Below are 15,601 nucleotides of genomic sequence, written 5' to 3' on the forward strand. Positions count from 1 at the left end.
CTGAGAACCACGGTGACGTCACGACACACCTGCGAGACGCAGAAAATACAAGAACACACAACAACGTGTTAAACTCACCTGTTCTGTCAAGTTAGGAGAGCAATACAAGTGACTTCTGGTGGTGTCTTTCAAAATAAAAGCTGAAATCAACTTCCGAAAAAGTAAAAGCACCCGTCTAAAAACACACCTCAGTCGGAATCTGAGGATTCTTATTCAGGTATTGAAACGTTTATTCTAGTAAATAAATAAAATAAATAAATGAACAGAAACAACGTGGATTGTTTAGCTCGTAGATCTTAGTGTATCGATGCTTTACTGAAGCCTGGATGTTGTTTCTCAAATGTCAAAAAGTCACTTTGGATTAAAGCTGCCAAATGAGGAAATGTTAATTTTTTAATATATTTAAGGATTTTAAGCAGAAAAGTGGATAAATTGGCAGATTATTAAAGGTTTTCTTTTCCACTCATAAAAGTCCTGCGTTAATCACTGAAGTAAAAATACAGAAGTACTTTGAAATTGCAGAAAGTAAAAGTATTTATTCTGCAGAGCGGCTCCTTCCAGACGTTTATTTACCTTTTATTTTTCTCAGGAGCAGCATTTTAAGATTCTGTTGACAATTTAAGCTTTTACAAAAGATGAAACATGTCTGCTGCCTTGTTCCCACTTCTTTTATTAAAATGTTTTAATTCTTTCAAGCACAAACTTCTCCTGATGAATAGCTGATTTTTTTATCAGTAAAGAGCAAAATGGAAGTAGAAATGAACTAATTACATAATTAAGTACAAGTACCTCTAACCTGCGCAGTACTCCAGTAAGTTACGTCTCACCTCTGATTTCTAACAAAATGTAAAAGTTAAATTCATTAAAAGTCACCTAAAACACTTTTTCACCATTGAAACTAAAATCTTTTAGTCAACAAATGATTATTTTCATTTGTAGTTAATCTGCAGTTTATTCTGTTAATCAGTCGTTTGGTTTATTAAACACCAGAAAACGTTGAAAAAATTCTCGTCACATTTAGCTTTTTCTGTCGTTCTTCATTTTTAACGTGACGTCTTGTAACATCTTGTTTTATCGAAACCCCCAAAATTATCACTTTACTGTAACATTAACGTGAACAATCACGTTTTATTCTTTCTAATTAAACTGTGTTTCAAACAGTTAAACATCATTTAATCATTGTGTGACGTGCAGATTTGTTTCCACAGAGACAGAAATGATGCGACGGGCTTTCAGGCAGCTTTTCTTCTCAGCACGTGGACAGCAGACAGGTGCGTGACCTTTGACCCTGCAGGAGTCTGTTCAGCAGATCAAAAAACGCTCGTCACATTTAGCTTTTTCTGTCGTTCGTCATTTTCAACGTGGCGTCTCCAAATATCCCAAAATAATCACTTTGTTATAAAGTTAAAGAAAAGCTGACCATCCTGACGTGATCAATAATCACGTGTTCTTCTTTATGGTTAATCTAATGAATGGTGACGTTACGACACACCTGCTGTGTCAAGTTAGGAGAATAATCACAACACGCTACTTCCTGTGGTGTCTTTCAAAATAAAAGCTAAAATTAACTTCCGGGAAAAACTTAAAACCTGAAACTGAACCAAAGGATTCTTATTAAAAGGTTTATTCTATTAAAGGGGAAATCAAATGTCTTAAACCTGTCCATCACTGTCAGTATTCAAGTCTAATATAAAATGTCAAAGTCCAAATGTTTATTATTTATTACATTATAACAGGACACGCTGGACACTTTGACAGTTTCTTATCCTCACCATGTTGTTTTTATAAACCTTTATCTGCCCTTTGTGCTGGAAAGAAAACAATAGAATCCTCTGAAATAAAAACCCTGAAAATGTAGATTTGCATTTTGTACTTTGTTATATTAAAGGAATTTAACGTTTAGGTGATTATAATGCCCAAGTACCTCACGTCTCACCTCTGAATCTGTGTTCATCATTTTCCCTAAGTTTAAAAGTTAAATGAATTCAAAGTCAGCAGCTGCAACAAAAACAAAAAAAAACAAAGTTAACAAATGATTATTTTAATATTCAGTTAATCGATCAATCATTACGTTTATCAAACACCAGAAAACCTTGAAAAATATCCCAAAATAATCACTTTATTATATCGTTAAAGAGAAGAAGCAAAGTTCCTCATTATAAATCAGTTTTAATTCTTTCTAATTAAACCGTTACACATTAAATTAATCACTGTGTGATTTTGTTTCCACAGAGACGACAGAAATGAGACGACTGGCTTTCAGGCAGCTTTTATTCTCAACATGTGGACAGCAGACAGGTGCGTGACCTTTGACCCTGCAGGAGTCTGTTCAGTAGATCAGCAACAACAACAACAACAACAACAAGGGGGCGACGTGGAGCAATAAATTAAAACCCCAGAACAACTCGGCAGGTAAAAAAATCAACAACAAAAACAAACGGCTCCACGCTAATAAAAAAAAGTTTAATCATAAAACAAACGAACTTCGGCCTCGACAACAAAAACCAGAAGATTCAAATAAAAACGGTAAAAAAAGTAGTTTAGAAAAGTCGAGTTCAGTTTCTGTTTTTGGTTTGTTTCTTCCTCACTGTGCTTCTGTGACACACACACACACTCTGTACACCCAACAGACCAAACCGTCAGTATTTACACTCGTATTTATAGATTTAACATCCTTCAGGTGAAGGAGGGGGCGGGGTCAGAGGGTTTAAGCCCCGCCTCTCATGTCCCGGTCGGCCAATCAGCAGCTGCTGTTCTTGAACTCCCCGTTCTCAGTGATGGACAGTTTGGTGGGGTTGGTGGGTGACAGGCCGTTGCGGAGGTTTGGCGTGCTGTAGCGCTCCTTCACCTGCGTCAGCGCCGCCATCAGCCGCGAGTTTGCCGCGTCCAGAGAGTCGATCCGCTTCTCCTGATTGGATAGAAGCAGACAGAGAGGGGGCGGGACAGGAAGTCAGACTGAGATGTAAAAAATAAAATGAGGGTTTGTGACGATCTGACTGTCGGGTTAAAAACACATCGCAGCACAAAGTCAGAGTTTAATTCCTCACGAGGAAAATAAATGTTTGGTAGCCAGAGATTCTTAATGGGACCTGTTTAATCTGAAAATCTAAAACTCTTAAATGCCTTAAGTTAATTTATTAATTAAGAGCTTTTCAAATTAAGTCAACTTGAAATGATGATTCATTAGTTTAAGGAGTTAGGCTATTTAATGTAAATATAAAATTGGGGGATTAAGTTTATTTTTATGGATTCTTGTTCAGGGTTACTGGTAGTAGATGAATGAATAGATTGATACATTAAAAGGTTTCTAAAAGACTTTTAGGGGAATTTTAAGAAGTAAAAACTGTATAAATTTGTAGATTATCTAATGATGTTTGGATTATGTCCACAGTTTTTGAAATTTAACCTTAATTCTAGTTTGACTTTCATGTTATTTAACAAAGCATTTAAAAAGCATTAAAACTCAGAAATTCCACTACAAATCTTTAATATAATCCTTTCAATCAAATGTAAAAAAGACCTCAGTTACTTTATGAACTTGACATAACGTAATTTTAGGGTGCAAATTAAACCGTTTTATAGCGTTAAAGTTGTCTTCTTCTACAGACCTGCAGAACTTAATTTTAAACTGCAGTGAAGACAAAGTTTCCACAGTGCTGCCTCTTCAATTTGAAAAACTAAACACTTTAAAGACCTCTTAGTTTCAAAAGAAGTAGATTTTAAATTAAATTCCAAATTTAATTCATCTGAAATATTTTCAGCTGTAAAGGGTTTTTTAAAAGCGGTAAATGCCCCTAAAATATATAAAATTACAATGCTAATTTATCTTTTTATGTTAAGAACTACATTTTTCAATTTAGCTGCAAATGCAGGGGTACATAAATGAATGCATTATGAAATATTAAAAATGTAAAAACCCCTTTAGAATTGACCAGATAGCAAAGTAACCAAAAAATGTATTTAATATATAAAATGAAGGGATGGATTTCACCTTATTTGGTCCGTTTAAGGGATTTAATGATCCGTTGAGGGATTTGAAGTTATTCCTGTTAAGTATTCAGAAATCTGATAAATTTACCAAAATTGGGACAAATGAAAACATTAATGGACGGTAAAAACAGTTTTTAAAGGTTTCTACATGGAAGAAAAATTTTTACAAAACAACATTACAGGGTCCCTGAATTGGTCTTTAAACAGTGATTAATATTGCCAAATATACCAAAAAGCATTGAAGGTCATCCATACATTTAAAATGCACTTAAATGAAGAAATGAACCTTGTGAGGTGCCGTATACATTCAAGGATTTCTTTCATGTTATTTAGTCCATTTTAAACTCTGCAGTTAATCAATTAAAATGTATTAATTTATCACAACCCATTCATTTATTACATTAATTATCCCTTTAATATCTGTTACATAATTATTAATGGACAGATGAACATAGAGTTGAGTTTCATGAGTAAAACAAGTTGTTGTGATGCTTTTTTTGACCCGACAGCAGAAAACTGAGATTCACAAAACATCCAGAGAAAGTTTGAGGGCAGCAGCCAAAAAACTGAAAACAACAAAAAAATAACCAAAAAAGAAGTGAGATCGAAGCTCAGCCGCAGTTTTTCAGCAGGAAGTCAAACTCTGATCTGGAATCAGAGTCTAAATCTTTTGAGTTTTGATTTACCTGCTCAGAAACTGAAAAGAAACACCTGAGTGGATGGAGCCGTCCAACCGGCCGCCTCTGAATCTTATTAAACCTTCTGACACCTTGCTTCATTTAACAGAAAGTGGACCGGAAGCTCTGGTTGTTTAGTGGGGGTGGGGGGTGAAGGGAGGGTGGGGTGGCAGCCAGCCAACAGAAGTAAAACCAGCTCAGAGCTCAACACACCAAAACACCAGCAGCCACCATGAATACACGAGACAAAGAAGTGAACTCGGATCTGTTTTTCAGCTGATGACTGTCAGGAGCAGAAAGTGGAATGTGTTTCAACTCCTCTAGAAACCAAATACCACAGATCCCAAAAAGTTCCCAAATCTGCATTGAAGAGTTCCCAAAACGTTGTCAAAAAGTTCCCAAAAACTGCATCCAAGAGTTCCCAAAACATTCCCAAAAACTGCATCCAAGAGTTCCAAAAACGTCGTCAAAAAGTTCCCAAAAACTGCATTCAAGAGTTCCCAAAATGTTGTCAAAAAGTTCCCAAAAACTGCATTCAAGAGTTCCCAAAATGTTGTCAAAAAGTTCCCAAAAACTGCATCCAAGAGTTCCCAAAACGTCGCCAAAAAGTTACCAAAAACTGCATTCAAGAGTTCCCAAAAAGTTCCCAAAACGTCGTCAAAAAGTTCCCAAAAACTGCATTCAAGAGTTCCCAAAATGTTGTCAAAAAGTTCCCAAAAACTGCATCCAAGAGTTCCCAAAATGTTGTCAAAAAGTTCCCAAAAACTGCATCCAAGAGTTCCCAAAACGTTCCCAAAAAGTTCCCAAAAACTGCATCCAAGAGTTCCAAAAAACTGCATTCAAGAGTTCCCAAAACGTCGTCAAAAAGTTCCCAAAAATTGCATCCAAGAGTTCCCTAAACTGTGTCAAAAAGTTCCCAAGCCTGCATTAAGAAGTTCCAGTTTGCTAAATGCTGAAAATAAACTGGCAACTAGGTGTATATTCAGTTTATCAGATAAACCTAGCTAAAACTAATGCAGTCTAATTTACAGCCCTGAAATAAATTATGTTATTTAGCCTGTTATAGATCCACAAACTGAACATTAGAATATTCACAAAGGAGGATTTATTGCAGGGCTGTAAGTTTTAGCAAGTGGGTATAAATTTAGTTTATTTTCAACGTTTAGCAAACCAAAACAACTCTATTCAATTTGCAGTTTTGGGAACTTTTTGAACACAATTAATTTCACTTTTCTGAACAAGAGAGAAATACACCGTAGAATAAAGAGTGCTAATATAAACTGATGCTGGGTAATAAGTGTCTGAAGGTTACGGGTACATTATATATTATGCCAGAATGACCCAGTGCAAAGGATGTCGAACGCAGTTGCAGGATGTTCTGCTGCATCCAGTCGCATTCTGCAAGTCAGCAAGCTCTTCTGGCTATTCTGACCCACAATCCTCAGGGCAGCATGAGTATGAGCCAGAGGGTCAAAGTTCAAGGTGTAATGTAAGTACGAAATAGTATGTCCTGATTGTATGATTGTCGCTGCTGCAGAATGTACTGCGATTTGTAACGCAGCATACGTTGTCGTTCTGACCTCACAGAAGTCCACTAGAGTTTTCACAGATTTAGAGCGTTCAGCTTGTTGAACTGCTATTTAAACGGACCGCAAATCTGGTCTATGATTGGCTGCTGAGGTGTGAGGTGTGTTGGCACCCGTCAATGATGGCGTTCTTTCTAAAAAAAAAAACAGCGTGGTGGAGGTGAGGGAGGGGGCGGGGCTACAGTCACTACTTGCCTGAGTGGTTTATTTCACATCCATCACTGACCTGAAATCAGTGAAGAGTCGACGAGCGGCGGAGAACAAGAGCTACAAGTGAAGCTCACAGACGGCTGCTGGTTTCCTCTCTGACGACCATCAAGAGAGAAATTTAAAAAAGTTTTACAGAACTGGTTGTTTTTTGTGCCAGCTGTGGGCGGACTGAGTGCGGAGAACCACATCGGCTCATTTAATGTTTGAGAGTAAATTTACTCTGAAACAAACAGAAAGCTGGTGTTCTACTGATGGTCGGCACTGTGTGGATGTAGATGCAGCTGTGTTACAGGTGTGATGTTGTGGCCTGCAGGCTGATCTGAGATCTGTGTTGCTGTCTGTACCTGAGCATCGATGATCTTCTGCTTGGCTTCGATCACCGCCTGCATCTCTGCGTGGTCCCGCTTCAACTCCTCCTCCACTGCCATCAGCCTGCGAACACGCAAACGTTGTTATCCTGTGTCCAGTTATCTCTTGTTATATGCCAAACATTGAATTTTAAATGTTTCTGTGACCCAAAACTGTGTCCAAAAGTTCCCCAAAAGTCATTAAAAAGTAATTTAAGAGTTCTCAAACCTGCTTCAAAAAGTTCCCAAGAACTAATCAAAAAGTAATTAAGTTCTCAAAACATCTTCAAAAGGTTCCCAAACTGGGTCCAAAAAAGTTCCAAAAAATGTGTCAAAAAGTTTCTTAAAAAGTCAAAGTTCCCAAATTATTCTCAAACGGTTCCTAAAAAATCATCAAAAAGTAATTTAAGAGTTCAAAAAATGTTGTGAAAAAGTTCCAAAAAAATAAAGTTCCCAAAACTGCTTCAAAAAGTTTAATATCATCAAAAAGTTTAAAAAAATGTCTTCTGTTTAAAAAGTTTCTTAAACTGCATGAAAAACGTTTTTTAAAAAATTATCAAAAAGATACATTTTTTATATATATATAGCAATTGTAAGTCGCTTTGGATAAAAACGTCACCTAAATGAATAAATGTAAATGCAAAACTGGGTAAAAAAGTTCCCAAAAAGTTTTCAAAATTGGGTCAAAAATGTCCCCAAAAGTCATTAAAGAGTTCCAAAAAAGTAATTATAAAGTTCCAAAAATATCCTCAAACGATTCCTAAATCATCAAAAAGTAATTTAAGAGTTCCAAAAACATTGTCATAAAGTTCCCAAAATGGCTTCAAAAAGTTCAATATCATCAAAACGTTTTTAAAACTGTCAGTTTCTTAAACTGAATGGGGGAAAAAAAAAAAAAACTTCTTCAAAAGGTTCCCAAAAAAATCCCAAAACTGGGTCGAAAAAATTTCCCAGAACTTCATCAAAAAGTTTTCAAAATTGGGTCAAAAATGTCTCCAAAAGTCATTAAAGTTCTCAAAAATCATCCAAAGTTTCTAAAAGTTCCCAAAATGTCATCACTGATCTCGTGCGCAGTAATGAAACCCTTTTTGTAACGGACGTTATTTAGTAGTTTTAGTTGTGACAGAGAAACAGACGACACTCAGCTGTGACTCATTACAGTACAGTACTATTATTGTCCAGCTGTGGTGTGTTTGGTTTCTCTGCCCTGTGCAGCCCAGCCGGGTGGAGTTTGTACCTGCAGATGATGCTCTTCATCTGGCTGTCCTTCTCCTCCTGCTGCCTCCTCAGTCTCTCCTCGCTGTCCTCCAGGCGGTGTTTGTACTCCAGCAGCAGCTTCTGCATCTGCTGCTCCTGAGCCAGCAGCCGCCGCTCGTACTCCTCCAGACGGCGCCCGGACACCCGCAGCCGCTCCTTCAGCCGCGTGATCTCCAGCTCGTACTGTCGGTGCAGGAGGGCGGGGTTAGTTTGATGTGACGCCGCTTCGGGGTGGAGCTCCCACCGTTAATGATTTATTTATGCTCTGTACCTTTTCAGTGTTCCTGCTCTCCTCCCTGCTCCTCTCTGCTCCCTCCTCCTCATCCTTCTCCTCGTACTGGCCGTTGTTGAGCACCCAGGCCGCCGTCCTCTCCACCGGGGACAACGCCACCGCCACCGCCTCCACCGGAGACACCACCTGAACACAAACCAGTAACATCAGATATAAAAATATTTAAAGCTTTAAATCTGTTAATCAGAGTTTCACTTTTAACAATTTCCCGTCCTGAAGTTTCTGCAGTACCTGCGGCGGCTGCTTGGTGGCGCTCCTCGGGGGCGGAGCCACGTTCTCCACAGAGCAGGCGGGCTGTTGGACTGGACTGCGGTTGGCGAGGCCGGTGGTGGGGGGCGTGGGCTCCGTGTTGGCGCTGCTGCTGCTGCGTAGCGAGGCGCTGTGAGGGAGAGAGCGTGGAGTCCTGGCTCCGCCCCCTCCCCTGCTCTGCTGCTCCACCTTGATGATGTGGGCTGTGCCCGCCGTCGTGCTCTGACGGGGGATGGCGACCGCTGTGGCGGTGCCCGGCGGGAGGTCGGGCAGCACGTGGCGGCGCGGCGTCGAGCACTCCTCGCTCTGCGTGCTCCGCCTGCTGCCCAACTCGTCCAGACTGCTGTTGGACGCCACGCGACCTTTGACCCCCACCTGGCTGCCGAAGTCGTCGGAGTTGCTGTGGCTGTTGTGCGAGCTCTCGGTGCTCAGGTTCTCGGAGCTGGAGTCCTGCCGCAGCGAGTGGGCGGAGCGCGTGGACAGGCTGTGGGCGGGGTTACTCAGGTGGTAGACGGGGTTCTGGAAGCACAGCGGCTGCAGGCTGCGCTGCTGGCTGAGCGACGGGTTCAGCGGCCGCCTCACCTGCGGCGCGCTCTGCGGCTGACCGTCTCTGGGCGGGGCTTTGAGCTGGTGCGGCGCCGGCTGCGGGGTGAGAGGGTTGGAGTGGGGGTAGTTGAGCGGGGGCGGGGCGTGTCCGATGGAGGCCTGGGAGCCCGCCCTGCTGAGGCGGGGCGGGGCCTCGTGGTGCGGCGGCGGCCCCGCGGGGAGGCCGTGCAGGCTCTGGGCGTCCTGCAGGTCCACCATAGAGATGCTGCGGCCGTTGGGCAGCAGGGCGTCGCGCTCCTCCTGGTCTGAGAAGCTGGTGTGGGCGGAGGGATGCTGCTGAGCCAGCAGGGGGCGCTGACCGCGAACGTAACCCTCCATCAGCTCGCCCACGGGAGACTGCAGGCTACGGACCTCGCTGTGGCTGCAGGAAGTGACACGTACACAGGAAGTCATCAACATCATTTACTCGTGACGACATGTTCTTATGATTTAAAACCAGGAAACAATAAAAACGCTGTCAGACAGATTTTATGTGTCTTTCAAAATAAAATAGCCCACAGACCCGTGACATCACATCCTGTTTCAGGCCGCCACGAAGCTAACGTGACCTTTTAATGGCTCTGTGTCGTATCTGTCAGCTGATTGGTTACCTGTCGGCGGGGTCCTCGAAGATCCGCTGTAACCCTGACGACAGGCTGCCGCTGATGTTGTGGGCGGAGTTGTGGTCCTGGAAACGGCGCAGCTGCTGCTGGACGGGCGTGGGAGCGGCCAGGCAGCGAGAGATGTCTCCCAGAATCCTCGGCAGCGGCCCCAGCTTGGCTACGGTGGCCTGCAGGAAGGAATTTTCACCCTGTGGTCGCCGTGTGCGTGTGTGTGTGTGTGTGTGTGGATGGTTTGAATGGAAGCACCAGGATGCAGAGGTGGTGATGGTGGGGGGGGCAACAGAGAGTCGGCCAGACAGGAAGTGAACAGAAGGGGGGAGAAAGGAGGGGGGAGGGGGGAGGAGAAAAACATGAGGGAAACTTAATGGAAACAAAAACCAACTAGAACTTCATGCTTCTACTGAACAGAACCACGTCAAACACAGCAGAGCCATGAGAGGCCGAGCTCAGGTGAGACAGGTGAGGCACAGCCGGGGGGGGGGAGGAGGGGGAGGGAGGGAGGGGGGGAGTTCAGGCCATGCTGTGAGGTTCAGCCGCGCAGCGTTAATGTGGTTAAATGAGCTGAAGTGCTCCTGATGTTCATGTCACCATCAAATGCTCACATCACACCGATCACCAACTGAACTTTCACTCCGTTAGAGCGCCAGACTCACACCAGTTACCAACCTCCTGACGCTGGACAGCTTTTAGTGGCTCCTCAACAAACAAATAAATATAAATAAACACTTCGACTAATTCTAGCCTTTGTGTTGCTTAGCAACTGTCATGCACGGTGCAGCCTACTTTTTGTATTCATAAAAAAATGTCTTTACTTTCTTTCTGCCGCGCTTGGTAACCGTTTTATTAAAGCAACAGCTCGCTTGTTACATCACAGTTGGGGGGGGGGGTTGCTGATCAACGGCCCTTAAAGCGTGTAACACGGCCTGAAGTGAGCGGCTGCTTAAACATCTTTATATTCCTGAGCGGTCTGTATGCAGACAGCTCTTTATAAAGATGCAGTTTTTGGTGACTGTTGGAGGGAAACAGGAGAAGAAACTCGAGTCCTCACAACAAAACGACGCTTCGACGCTTCGGACTCGACCGTCAGTTTTTAATCTAATCTGATGGATGAGAGCGAGACTTGAATCTGGAAACCCTCCCCTCGCCGCCGCCTGCTGCTTCCTCAGGTCAAACACTGTGCTCAGCTTTGTAAAGTAAAAAGCTTCATGTTTTTCAAAGTATAGAGTGGCTTAATAACAATAACAGGTACAGAAATACCTGAAAGGACACTGGAGATGAACCGAACGCTGAATATAATCAAACATTTCCAGAACACCAAACATTTCACATTCCCATTTCCCACAGGATGTGTAGAGACTATGGTGGGGGGTCCGGGGCCCGAGGGGGTCCGGTAAAGAAAATTACATGTGTCCATTTACTTTTAATGGACACATGTAATATATGTTTTATACTTCCTGTGAATATAATCCAGTTAATCTTATTTCCATCCTGTACAGACGCCTTATTTTGAAAACCGGACGTTGTCACATGTGTTTCCTCCTCGCGCTGAATCCATCCGGTCCGACCAGGTTTGATAAATAATGTTGTAACATGAAGACTTCACAGCCGCTCTGACAGGATAAAGTCTCTAACCTGCCCGTCAGCTCGCCCTGCGCCGCTTCACTTACCGTAAAGGCTGGAATACGTGCGCACTCCAAATGTAGGAGAGGCTAGTTTAATCTCCTTCTCACAGACGAGAGACAGAAACACTCACAGCGGTTCTTTTCTAAGAAGTCAGCAACAGATGGAGCGGATGTGCTGTTTTTGCTGTTTTCAGCAGATTAATTTCGGTGCATCCTCAAAGGAAACCTAGAAAACATTTGAAACCTTATTTCCTACTATTTAAATTTGTATTTTTATCCTAACACTACAGAAGCTACGCAAAATGCAAACGGCGTCTCAGTAATATCGTGGTGAGATTGAGTTAGTTCAGTTAACGGAGCATCTGTGTTGCTCCACGTCTGTCGGGAAAACAGCAACAAAAAAATGTGTCACAACACAAACTTCTTTGTGTGGAATTTTAAATTTTTCTCACGCTTTTGTTGGCGATATTGAGACTAATTTCTCTCCTTACAGGAGTCATGAATGTGCGGCGGAGCTGGTTTCGGTCCTGCTTTAGTCTCCAGTCAGCAGCTGCACGCACACACTCGGTGTCGGTCGTTACCTTGTCGAGCTGAGAGACCACCTCCCACAGCAGGGCGTGCAGGACGGACAGCTCGCGGCCGAGGTCGATGTAGCCCTCGAAGCCCGGCGTGTTGGACAGAGTCTCCTGGTTGGAGATCTCCGACAGGAAACGCATCATCCCCGCCCACTCGTGCTCCAGGAAGTCGTTCATGAAGGCCATGTACTCCTCTTTGTTCCCAAACCTGAAGACGAGACACAGACGGACCACGTGTCCACGTTTAGACCCAGTGTCGCTAAACATCATTCCTTCAAAATAAAAGAAGTAAAAATCTGTTTCTTTTATGTTACAGCGCAAACTTCCTGTTAGCTCCCCGTGCTAAAGCTACGTGACATGTTTGTACATAACGAGAGACGGACCGTCCTGACCACACAGACAAGGCGCCAACAGCTGGTCAGAAAGGAACTAACCATTCCCTTCAGGTTCTGTATCCTGAAGGAGGACTCTTCTACACGCCGACCTCCTGATCAGCGGGCGACCCTCTAGAGCCACAGCCGCCCTGTTATCATGCCTGTACGAGTCACCCAGTGGACCGAGACACGATTGACCTGTTACTTATTAGGTGTTTGCAGGTCTGTTAAAGAGGTTTTAAGCCTGCTGACCTGTAGTGTTTTTACCCTCTCTGTCCTCTTTCTAAGCTTTACTCTAAATGCTGATTCCTCCCCTCCTTGTAAAGAAGGAGTTGTTCTCGTGTGTCCTGCCTGGCTAAATAAAGGTTTAATAAAAAATAAATAAAGGTCGACTAAATACTCCTTCCTCAAACAGCTCAACTGCTTCTTACGATACTCGTCGCAGACCAGGACTCGGGGTGGAACCGCTTCCCGATCAGCTTCCTCAGAGCCGCCGTCGACCTGCGGACACTCACTTGGTGAAGTTGGCGAGGTTCTGGATGACCTTGGCGATGAGCGTGAGCGTCCGGGACGTGCGGTCGTCCGGGTATTCCTGCATCAGGTTGAAGAGCGACGGCGACATGATGGCGGGGCAGAGGAAGCGCAGGAAGAGCGAGGCGCTGATCAGGCGCTTGCTGATGTCCTGCTGGTGGCCGCGGGCGACGCACTGCTGCTTCCACGCCGCGAACACTTCCTTCAGCTCCCGAGGAAACACGCTGAGGACACAGGAAGGAGGGATCAGGTTTCTGCTTTTAAAGAGTCACTTCTGCTGCTGGAAAGAGCAGCAGAGGCTTCCTGTCATCACAACTGTGTGTTTACGCCACAAGCAGGAAGTGGAGACTGGAATACTGAATAAAAGTGAGTCTGTGATTTTCCCCTGAAAACATCTTGACTTGAAAAACACTTAATAAACAAAGTAGATTCAGGAATGGAAAATATTTAATGATGAGTTCAAGGTTATTCAGGTTCAGGGTTCCAGGTCTGGACTCAGTATTCACTGTTACACAAAACAACATACATAATATTATGTTACATACGACAAAACCTGAATTAGAATTCATATCAGACGCAGAAACTCCCCTGTTGACTGGGAGAAATGCCCAAATGTCAAATAATGGCTGCAAAATATGTCTCCTCATGCCAAGAAGTGAGGACAACCAGTGGAACCTCAGACTGATAAATAATTGTACAGATTTTCAAATTATTATTATTTTGATCGTTTGATATTTTAGTAATTGTTTTGTTTTTACATTTGATACTGATTTCTTTTTTTAAAAAAAATGTTATTTTTTAATCGATAAATTATAAAAAATAAAAAAAGTCTTAATATATATACACACGTTACGGTTTCATTTATTTATTTTGTTAAATTTTTTTAATATATTTTTATTTTTTAACACACACACACACACACACACACACATTTTTAATTTCTAAAATATATTCTTTTTTTTTTAAACACAAACACACATACGCTTTTATTACTTTACGCTTTGATTACTTGTTTAATGAAATGTATGGGGCTGATTGTTCTTATGTTGTGTATATGATGCTTTGGCAATATTATTGTTACACATTCATGCCAATAAAGCAGACTTAAAACAGATGTATAAATATATTAAATATATTAAGGCCTTTTAAACGCAGCACATATCGTATTATTTGCAGTTAAGGTGCAGATTCAGGAGTCTCGGCCAAATTCTAATTTATTTAGGTATAAATCACGGCACAGAGTTTCGCCTCTTACAAAAACAATGTGCTGTAATTAAAACTTTGATTTATAGCTTTGCTGAAATCCCTGAACTGTATTTGGGACAAACCTTTAATTCCTCTCGCACAAAACTGAAATAAGCTACTATGAAAAAATTTATTTAAAAGTTTATTTCAAACAGAATATTATCCAATAATATCAAACACACGTCATTCGTTTGATCTCCGACAGACGGCTTCTGCGCTTTTATTTTGAAGGCAGCAGCGTAATGAAAATTCTTTTGGTCGTTGGACCCTCACAGACCGAAGGAAGATAAATAATCAGGAACGCTTTCGGTCTGAACGAGCGCTTCACAGGAAACGGGAGTTTTCATCTCTTGTTACTGGCAGGTTGCACCAGTAAATCTATGAGAACGAACGACTGAATTGTGGAGAATCTAACTGATCTAATGATGTGCAAACTGACACACTGATCATAAGTTCAAACATTAATATTTGGATTAACGATCTGAGCAGCTTCGAAGCAGCTAAAGCGTCGACCCCGCGGGGTTTAAGAGGTTTAATACATCCAGAGAGCTTCTATAAAAACCAGACCTGCGTTTATTAGTCATTACGTGTTTCCTCAGCAGGCGGCTGTTAAATGAAGTTTTACCGTATTGCAATACCTTAATGAGATTATTATTAACACGTAAAAACAGATGAGGGGATTCTGTTTTAGTCTGTTTGTGCTTTGAGTCCACAACACGGAGTAAACGCAGAGCAACACCTGCTGGAGAGGAGAGCGCTGTTACCTAATGAGCTCATCGCTTTCAGCCAATCAAATCAACACGTCGACACTGGCCGTGACGGCGAAGGTCAACGCCGTCCGTCCTGTAGCTGCCTCTCTCCGGCAGCAGTTTTGTATATTCCCACCTGATACACACCAGCTTCTGTTTATCTCCTGCACAAACTGACTTCTCTGACAGACAAACCGAACGCTGGATTCACATTTTATTTTGAGAAACTCCTCATGAGCGTGTCGTTTCTGCCACTGCTGGACGTTTAGCCAGTTGTTTGATTTGAGTCGATGTCAGGTCCTCTGGGGGTTTCAGATTTAGTTTTTGACTTAAAGTGAATATAGAAATGAAACTAAGCACTGAATCTGGCCTCTTGTGAGGCTTTAACAAAACGTCCTGTAAAACGTTTTCACTGCTACAATCATCGTTACATCCCTGTAAAATACTGCTTTATATTTAGAAAGGTACATGTCTTTATATTTAGAAAGGTACATTTCTTTATATTTAGAAAGGTACATTTCTTTATATTTAGAAAGGTACTTTTCTTTATATTTAGAAAGGTACATTTCTTTATATTTAGAAAGGTACATTTCTTTATATTTAGAAAGGTACATTTCTTTATATTTAGAAAGGTACATTTCTTTATATTTAGAAAGGTACATTTCTTTATATTTCTACTTTCTGTTGTC

General features: G+C 42.2%; 1 protein-coding gene across 1 annotated transcript in view; it reads right to left on the reverse strand.

Annotated features, from left to right (window-relative positions):
- Positions 1-2,253: 2,253 nt before the first annotated feature.
- rasal2 (RAS protein activator like 2) overlaps positions 2,254-15,601 on the reverse strand; it is an 80,337-nt gene continuing 66,989 nt past the window's right edge. The window contains exons 8-15 of the mRNA XM_046052081.1: positions 12,903-13,142; positions 12,020-12,221; positions 9,805-10,004; positions 8,591-9,575; positions 8,339-8,485; positions 8,048-8,250; positions 6,808-6,895; positions 2,254-2,908 (exon numbers count right to left, since the gene is read on the reverse strand). Of these exons, the coding sequence (XP_045908037.1) occupies positions 2,741-2,908; positions 6,808-6,895; positions 8,048-8,250; positions 8,339-8,485; positions 8,591-9,575; positions 9,805-10,004; positions 12,020-12,221; positions 12,903-13,142 (2,233 nt within the window). The 3' untranslated portion in view covers positions 2,254-2,740. The remainder of the gene's footprint in view (positions 2,909-6,807; positions 6,896-8,047; positions 8,251-8,338; positions 8,486-8,590; positions 9,576-9,804; positions 10,005-12,019; positions 12,222-12,902; positions 13,143-15,601) is intronic.

Source organism: Micropterus dolomieu, linkage group LG06 (genome assembly GCF_021292245.1).
Source record: "Micropterus dolomieu isolate WLL.071019.BEF.003 ecotype Adirondacks linkage group LG06, ASM2129224v1, whole genome shotgun sequence".
In the NCBI taxonomy this organism is placed as follows: Eukaryota; Metazoa; Chordata; class Actinopteri; order Centrarchiformes; family Centrarchidae; genus Micropterus; species Micropterus dolomieu.